The 9,193-nt window shown below is 40.0% G+C and overlaps 1 protein-coding gene across 1 annotated transcript; it reads left to right on the top strand.

Moving 5' to 3' along the window:
* The first annotated feature begins 3,155 nt into the window (after positions 1-3,155).
* On the top strand, positions 3,156-9,085 carry shld2 (shieldin complex subunit 2). The gene is made up of 9 exons (XM_079362151.1): positions 3,156-3,889; positions 4,629-4,779; positions 4,897-5,004; positions 5,102-5,296; positions 5,895-6,041; positions 6,138-6,344; positions 6,603-6,846; positions 7,103-7,218; positions 8,549-9,085. The coding sequence occupies exons 1-9, from the start codon at positions 3,209-3,211 to the stop codon at positions 8,719-8,721; spliced, it is 2,022 nt and encodes a 673-aa protein (XP_079218277.1). The 5' UTR covers positions 3,156-3,208; the 3' UTR covers positions 8,722-9,085.
* Positions 9,086-9,193: the final 108 nt, after the last annotated feature.

Genomic DNA, 9,193 nt, shown 5'->3' with positions numbered 1-9,193 from the left:
TTCACGAACTTGCTTATGCGTTACTTTTGGACATGTGATGTGACGATAAATGGAACTAATGATAGAAAACTAAACATTAAACCCCTAAATGTTCACTTTTAACTTGATTGACATATTTAGTTAGCTTTTTGCGACGGTAGTAGCATCAGTGCCCTTTTTCAAGCTAGCGTAAAGCCACCTGAGAGGGGCACACCTGCAGTTTCCGGTTAAAAGATTCAAAATAAAGGCATACATCGATAACTGAATATCAGTTTTGTTGATGTTGTCTAGTATTTAACTTTATTAACATCACACATTTACACTAAATTCTGTTCGTAATTCACTTTTCTGCTTGTTCAATTACTTTTTTGTTCTTTTAATATTTGACCAATTTAAGATTTGTGGGTTAAGGGGGAATTAAACTCATGACCTCTGTATATTTTTAAGGATAAAATATATTTTGTATGTTTGTGTTTAATTTGTGTGTGTGTGTGTGTGTGGTTGTAAATGTCTTTTCTAAACTTAGAGTCCTCAGTCATGAATGTTACACGACCTCTGTTCAACTACTTGAACCTTGACCTGACGAACGAACCAGGCCCTTCTGTGGTTTCAACCACTCGTCCCAAATGTCATTCATTTCTTGGAAATGTGTTTTCATTGATAATTTTATTCCTTGAGCCAAGTTGTGCCAGGGAACATGCCACTTAAAGAAATGTTCAGGATGGTAAGAGTTGAGTTACATGGGACCATTGATTCAACATTTAAAGGACTGTTGTTTACAATATACATCAAGTCTTTCGAGACACTGTGCAATGGTTACATTCACGACATTACAAATGCTACAGGATACCACCTGCATGACAAGCTGAAGGAGCATTTTAAGACAAAATTCACACTGTATATGCACCAAAACATGTTTATCATATGTATGAGTCAGGCATCATTTTAAGCACATGAAAAAATAAACTATGGTATACAGGTGAAAAGTCACAAACCACTCAAAGTCATTAATGTGCTCCTCTTCAACCTGCTTCAACATCAAAGTAACAGACTCATTTATGAACAATAACTTAAATCAATACAGAAGTAAATACTGTTTTGCATAAGATAGTGCTTGTTTTTTGTGCTTGAATATAACTGTAGTAGTTTAATGCCAATGCTTTTGTACTTTTTTAAAGAATATTCAAGTGCAGGACTTTTGCTTATTGCAGTTTTATTTGAAATTAAATGTATTTTTTTTAAAACATCTGAGACACACAAACAATACTATCTCAAACATTTCTGCAGAACTGAAGTGCTATGTGTCACTGCTACACTGGGTGGATATTAGACTCATGAATAATAAATTCTGTTTCATAAATGGGGACTTAGAGTTCATCTTAGATATATGTGGTGTTATAATAAATAAATATACAGAGTAAAACGTCTTATAGAATAGATATGTGGTCCAGCTCATTGAAGCGTGTTTCATCTCAGTCTGTCCTTCTGACTGAAGGCAGCAGGTGGAGGAACTGAAACTGTGCAGAAACACATGACGGCAAAGGGTCACCAAAAGTGAGTCCTGAGTGAAAGAATGACAGTAATGTAACGGAGAGCCTCCACTGGTCACATACAGAGTTTTCTTTCTTTTTTTTTTTTTTTTTGTCGAAGTAAATAAAGGACTCTTAAAAGACTACATTTCAAGGATGCGTCATTATGGAGTCCTGAATAAAAATGTTTTGCTCCAATCAAACATTTCACCAGCATCTCTGACTTCATGTAGCCCAAGGTTAATACATCATTTATTTACTGGACTATCAAGACTTATCAATACCAGATAGTAATAAAATGAAATGAAAGTTGTACAAACTCATCTTTATAACAGAACATAACTGAACTCTGGAGCCCACATCAGCGCAACAACACACAGTGAGGAGTTTCAGCAAAGTGTGACTGCTCATAGGAGCAGAGTTTGTGATGTGTGGATTGACAGTGAGATTGACTAATGTTTAATTGCATGTCTCAATAAAAACGTTGGTGGAACTAAAGTGTTTATATGTTAATATTGAGTGTTTATATATTGATCCAAAGATAAACCAGGACTCTTCTCCAGTCTGAACATGGGCAGCAGTCCGTCCTCACATCAGGATTAAATTCACATATGGAACAACCTTCTTTAACGACTGATCTGAACCTCCCCCAGCCTCCTGCTGTCTGATTGGTTGGGCTCTGCCTGGTGATTGTTCCCAGCTGTGATATACATGGCTAGCCTGTCAGCATCCTTCTGAATGATGGAGCCATGATCTGCCTTTTTAGTGTGAACTGTTTCTGCAGAGTCATGGTTGTGTAAGATAAAGCATGTTTTTCATCTTGAGTTATAGCTGCAACAACTCTAGAGACATTTTCTTTTACGGTACTAAAACATCCAGAGTCTAGTCCATCATTTGGAGCCTCTCTAATAGCTGTTTGTGTTTGTTGTTTTCATTTAATCACTGAATTTATTTGAATACAATTCAACACTTCTCCTACTCAGAAAACAGCATGTGTGACAAGCGGAAGATTCACATCTTCCTGGGGGCTCCGACTTCCTCCTCCGACCAAGTGAGGTTGTCAGAGGCCAGGATGAGGGAAGAGGAGCATCCCCCTGCGAAATGGAGACACCTGGAACTCACCTGGCAGGATGGACATTTAACAGGTGAGGCGTTCAGGGGCAAACAGTGAGTAAAATGTAACATGTTTTACACTTAAGCAGTTGCTGTTAAATGGATGTATTTCTCTTCGGTTAAATGAGATTTAAACCTCCAACTTCCAAAACTTCAACATCTCAAATTTTAATATTAAAAGCCTTTCGTGCAATCTTCTCCGTGCTCTTATGCTGTTTCATGGTTATTTTTAGTTCTTAACTCACAAAAAGAATGTGTTAGTATGCCGTGTTCAATGCTATGGTCTTTATTGTAGGACCATTATCATAATCTTGACTGACCTGTGAAACAAAAACAAAAATCAAAGAGCAGTCATCACATTTAGGTACTGTGTGTTTGTTTAGCAGATTTAGTTTGGATTTTAATTCATATGTATTTTTACATGTGGCTTATCACTCTTTACAGACAAGGCCGGAAACCTTGAAAATGTATCATCAGAGGAGGAGGAAGCACCTGACAGATCGAACACAGAAGCAGATCATTGTAGACCCACTAAATGTCACTCTGTCCAAGAGCCACAAGGACAGAAAGAACAAGTGGGATCTGACATGTTGTCAAAAACAAATCCTGGAAGGGACAATCAGTGTTCAGCTTCAGTTCATGAGTATCTGGAGAGTTGTTTCCCCGCAGCAAGAACAGAAGCTGAGAGTCCACAATGCTCCAAACACCAGTCATCATTAACCGTCCCTCCTCTGTCCAACCAGTCTCAGTACCTTACAACCTGGACTCTGAGTCAGGCCTTAATCCTGAGAGGTCGGCAATGTAGAATCCAATCAGCAACCAGCCCTGATAAAATCCGGCCTCCTCAGACCCCAACCAGAGACACCCAAACAGCACCATCTGCTTCCTCTAGCACCCCAGAGCTCTTTAGTCCAGTAACCTTGACACCTGGAGACTCGGCAGAGCTCTTCAGCCAACCCTGCCCGTCTCTGAGGGCCGAGGAAGGGGGCATTGTTGTTGAGGTCACTACAGAGGGAGTCCTCTGCTCCCAGGAAGCGGAGCAAGAGGTGTCCAGCTCTCCCCTGAACTCCCCCTCTGGATCCCCAGATGTCAAAAAAGCACAAGTCTCAGAAAACCGCAGGACTGAAACTTCTGAGGTGCCATCAGAAAGCAAAATCATCCCTGGGCTCAGAGGTACCCCCACACTTCTCAGCCAGTGTGACAAAAGGGGGCTGCGTTACTCAGTTCTGGTGACAGTGGTTCACCCCTGTCACCTAAAGGAGGTCAAGGTGAGTTGAGGTTTTGGAATACTTGTCCAGGTTCCCCAAAGATCAGAATTCTGTGACTGCTCATCAGGCAAGAGTTGAGCGCTACGCTTAGTGACTCTATGAGATTAGAGGCTGTGTTGCTCTGCCTTAAGAGCTACAGACGACGTGTAATCACAAAACCTCAGTAGGATTCATTCTCTGAGTAACATGATGACACTACAGTGCTCACATACAAACATGCCTGACATGACAAAGCTTGTGAAATGCAGGAATGTGGTTGATAGCTTTATTGAGACTATTAGCAGGCTAACATTTGCAAAAAGTTTTACAGGTTTATTATTAATGACACTCTCGTGGGGAACTTGTATGTGTGTATATTTTTTTGTCAATACGTTTGAACACACTAAGATAGTGTGGCCAAAGGTTGTAATATAGCCAGACTGGGGAACTTTGCCACTGTTGACAAAGCAGTCCTTGTTATCTCTTTCATGATTTTGTCCTTTACATGTGTGTGGTTTACCTGCTAACAGACATCTCACACTGCTTTCTATTAGCACTCTAATGTTGCCCTGAAAAATGTAAAACGTTTTGCTTTTGTAGGTCGTTTACAGTAGAAGAAGAAGTATTACATTGATTGTGTTCCTTACAGTACATAAACAAATAGTATGAAGTGCTTAAAAATAGAAATGACTTGTTTTTTTTAAGTTTCTAACTTCTAAATACTCTGTTTGTTATGATTGTTTGATGTATTGGATTGAAGGTGAAGTCCGGTGCTGCCGCAGGGTCCTTCGTTCCTCTGGCGTCTATTGTTGTAACGGACCAATCAGCTGTTGAGATGAAGGTGGTACTGTGGAGGCGAGCGGCATTCTGGGTGTTGACTGTCTCTCCCGGGGACATTTTGCTCATTACAGGTACAGATAAAGTTCTGAGGGCGTTAAGACATGCCCGGGATTGTTGTTCAACAAGTTCCTGTTATTGATGGTGTTGTTGTTGTTGTTGTTGTTGTTGTTGTTGTTGTTTTCTATCAGGATTGCAGGTGAATGAAGACAGGTGGAGAGGAGAGACTGTGCTGCAGTCAACCTTCAGCAGCAAACTGCTCAACCTGGGACCGATCACTGCCTCCACCTCACCAGCGGGTACTTACCCAGCATGCGACCAATCATCAACCTGCAAAGCTCAGAGTCAAATCTTTTAAGTTTAGCCATATCTTTTTCCATCTCTCTCCATATCCAGCTCCTCAGCATGTTAATGCTTGCTCACTCAACTCTCTGTGTCGCTTTCTTCGTGAGCGACGCCCCCTACTTGTCTCTTCAAAGCTTGGCCCTCCCCAGGACCTGAATCGCCTCCCCTATGCCATCTTAAGATCACTGAGGGTCAACACACTGGTTCATGCCCTGCTACGTGTCACACACACACACATCAGCACAGGTGGGTCACACATATAGTGTCACAAGAATTTGCTTTTGATCATCGCAATGCGGAGGTGATGTGAAATAATGAATAGCTGATTTATTTTTTACGAGCTAAAATAAGCTAAAGACAACAAACCAGCAGTAATGCAGAATCTCCTATTTCTGCTGTTCAACTTTGCTTTGTACAGATTGTTAGTATTTTGTTATTAGTGTTTCTGTCTATTTAAATTCCAGCACGAAGCATGAAAACAAGCAGCACATTGATTGAAGTGAAGCCTGAGACTGATTTTATAGATACATTTGTTAGTATACCAGAAAGAAGGAACCGCAGGTAACTGGGACTGTTGCTGGTGGATGCAAAAGCATCCTCTTGAAAGTATTCTTGGCTTAAAGAGTGTTAATGATGAGCTTTAAAATTGAGTGAAAACATTTGACTATGGTTAAAAAAATCCAGAGCTTGGACACATTCAAGACTGATCATAAATACAGAAAGGCAGTGGTCCAACAAGTAATCCCTGTGTCACACTGCAAATGGATCAAATACTGGTCTGTTTTGAGGTTTAGATCTTGAAGACGAGTTAGACTACAGTCTGAATGAAATGAATACTTGCTAGATTGGAGGAGTGAGGCGGAGTCTCGCTGCAGAGCGGCTGTTCAGTTTAAGGCTGTTCTGACTGTGGAGCAGCCGGATGGCCAGCATGGGACCCTGCTGCTGTGGGGATCAGCTGTGGACTGGCTTCGTCGTATCAACAGAGATACAGGTAAACAAGCACACGCATACCAACGAGCACTACATTTGATGTTTAGATTTATCTTATAGGGTCAGCTCCGACAAAATAATTCTTTGCCACTTTCAGCATCTGTTTGGGACTTCCGTGTCCTCCTGGTGAGGGATGGTTTGACCTCGGACGTCCTCGAGTTGCATTCCACCCCCTGGAGCTCCCTGAAGGCCCTGGACGTTGCAGACCGCCGGGCTCAGGACTTCCTCCAACCACGGCCTACTCGACTAGGGAACAGCAGTCCAGAGCTGGACCTTGACACGCTGCTGTCTCAGAAATACAGTGGTGAGTCAGAAAGCATGATTTGAAAATGACCTCGAAATAAACAAAGAAAAGAGATGGTCCAGCGTATGTTAATTAGCTAACTAAACATGGTTCATTTTACAATGCAGCACATTTAGTTATTTTTTTTTCTGAAGATTAATTGTGCAAAATGTTTTAAAATTTGCCATCTGACTGATGACTCTCACAATAAAAGCATAAAAATACTTTTAAACGTCAAACTTGGGTCTGTAAACACCGACCTGTTCTCTCCTCCACAAGGTGAGGTAGAACTCAGAGTCCAAGTCATCGCCTTCAAATTTCAGGACTCGCCACCTTCCCAGGATGCACCTCAGCCTGTGCTTAACAGCTCCACATCGCTGGATGACATCCTCGAGGCGCTGAGCGGTGACATCACCTACAGTGGGTGCGGACGCTGTTCAGCCGAGCTTGAGACAGACACCAACGGCATCTACCTCCCCTGTTACCCCTGCCTGCCCCATACTGCAGTTAGACGCTACTACAGGTGGGACTGACATCTTCATGTTGATTATTATGAAATCGATTAGATGAATCCTCAGTTATCTGCTTTAAGCTGTTCATCAAGAAGTGATTAGATATTATAGATAGATTGAGTTCTTCGATTAATAAAAGAAGACTTAATTTTCTAAGTGGTAATTGGTAATAGCTTAGCTGGTAGGCGGGGCTTCATAGTGTATTATCATTTAGATTTGATATTTAAGTTTAAAAATGTGCTGTATGCGTGCATGTGTGTGTTTCAGGCCCGGCATGCTAACTGTGAGTGGGCAGAGCAGCAGTCAGGTGTGTGTCAAGGTTCCTCCTGTTCCACTGCAAAAGGTCCTTGAAGCTCCACCTGACAAACTTCACAAGAGCTCAGGTGAGACACAGATGAACCTTTTGTTGAATAAACTTAAGTTTGATGAAGATAACAGGAATCAGATGATTTTTACTGAAACAAAATAAATGTGTAAAAGTGTCAGTGTCTTTACTGATGGGAGCATTGATGCCATCGACTGTTGAAGTTGCCATACTGCACATCAACCCGTTTCCTATTTGTCATGTTTTTAAAGGTCTACCTTCAAAAAGTTAGTGATACAGAGTTAGTGGACAGATATGGTTCCACACTATGAAAAACTAAAGTTCCTTTTCTGTATTGCAGTGTCCTCCTCCAGTAAGCAAGCCAGAACAGCTCATGAAATGTAAAAACAAACCAAAGACTCCCGACTTCCCTGAGCATCAATCTAATGCAATAATAATGTACACACAGTTGTATTTATTAGCCCATAATAAGGTGCCTCTGAGTTTACATGAGGTTGCTAGTAAAGCAGTAATTACTTGTCAGAAGCAGAGCAGATGGCCTGGCACATTAAAGGAATGACGTGCAACATTTTAAACGTGAATATCAGAAATAAAATTTAAAAAAAACCTTGCTCAGTATATTGTTAAGTAATAACTTAAAAAAAAAAACAAGTGAAGTCCAACTGCAGTTCCAACTCAGAGGCTCCAATATTTACAGTTTCCTTTAATTATAGTATATTTTACCTTGTGACAAACCACTGCTGGCTGTAATAAGATGATTTGAATAAACAAATGTAGTTTTGGATGGACATGTGGAGAGTAGCTACTGCGTACCAACAGTCCACCCACACAGGTGGCTTTGTTGAAAGCACATTTTACCCAGCATAGTTTTTCAACATATTCAAATATAAGGACATAATAATATATACATTCAAAGTATTCATGTACATGTACTGTAAGTTGGAGGGGTTTCGCCATCTTTCTGTGTAGTGTTGTTAGTGACCTATAAAAATGACGGGTAAAAAATATTTCCAATGATCTCTTGTCAAAATGATCATTACCATTCAGTAGATATCCCTACCTTTAGTTTTTATTTTGACTTCTATATGATGTACTGGTGTATCAACGTTTTATTTACAAAACATACTTTATTACCTTCTGGCTAGTAAGAGAAAACCAGAGATATGGACTATAATAGATTATTAGTTATATTTCAAAGATTGTATTGTATTGAAAATGAAATGCCAAAAAGTTGTCAACTCATTAAATGGTTCTTTGTGATTGTTTAGTGGAATGTACTGCTGTTTAAATTTTCCTCATCAATAAAGTATCTATCTATCTGTAACATAACAAAACTAAAACTATGACAACTTTCTTGTTATTTTAATATCTACCTGTCTCTCTTTCAGCTCCAGGCTCAGAGGTGAAGCACATCCAGGTTGCGGCAGAGAAAATCCAGAGACTCCTCTCGCCTTTTAAGAAAACCTTCATTCTCACCGTACGGAGCCACTTCCTGTGCGACGAAAACAGCGTCCCCATCAACCAGGACTTCACACTTCTTGATCTTCTTTTCCCCAGCTGACAGACTTCAGGTCTCCTGGACCAGATGGACTTTTTGTTTCTGGATTGTCAGCTGATCTTTCACCACCTAAACACTGACCACCCAATCACAGTCAGTTTATAATTATATTTCTTCAGATGTGAAATTGGAATCATCTTTCTCTTGTAATTTTTTATTTTTTTTGTCTAATATTTAAGATGACAATGTTTAATTTAAAGAGTTGAATATCGTCAGGGAACATATAGCCTGGGTTTTCTTCCTTATAAATAAATAAATATATTGCTGATATGATTTAGTTTTTGTTGTTTTGCTTTGACATAAATCTTTGATAGTGTTTACTTTCATGACATATTATCATTATTCAAATTAAAGAAATGTTGCTTTATGTGTTGTGCCACAAAATGTTAGTCATGATTTATCAACACAGTGAATAAACTACTCGTTGAGCTCAGTTTATCACCTCAACTCTAAAGTTGTTTCTTACATTTGCTGA

This window comes from Symphodus melops (assembly GCF_947650265.1).
Source record: "Symphodus melops genome assembly, chromosome: 15".
Taxonomy (NCBI): Eukaryota; Metazoa; Chordata; class Actinopteri; order Labriformes; family Labridae; genus Symphodus; species Symphodus melops.
Note: the sequence above shows the minus strand (reverse complement) of the source record. Positions and strands in the feature narration are given on the sequence as shown.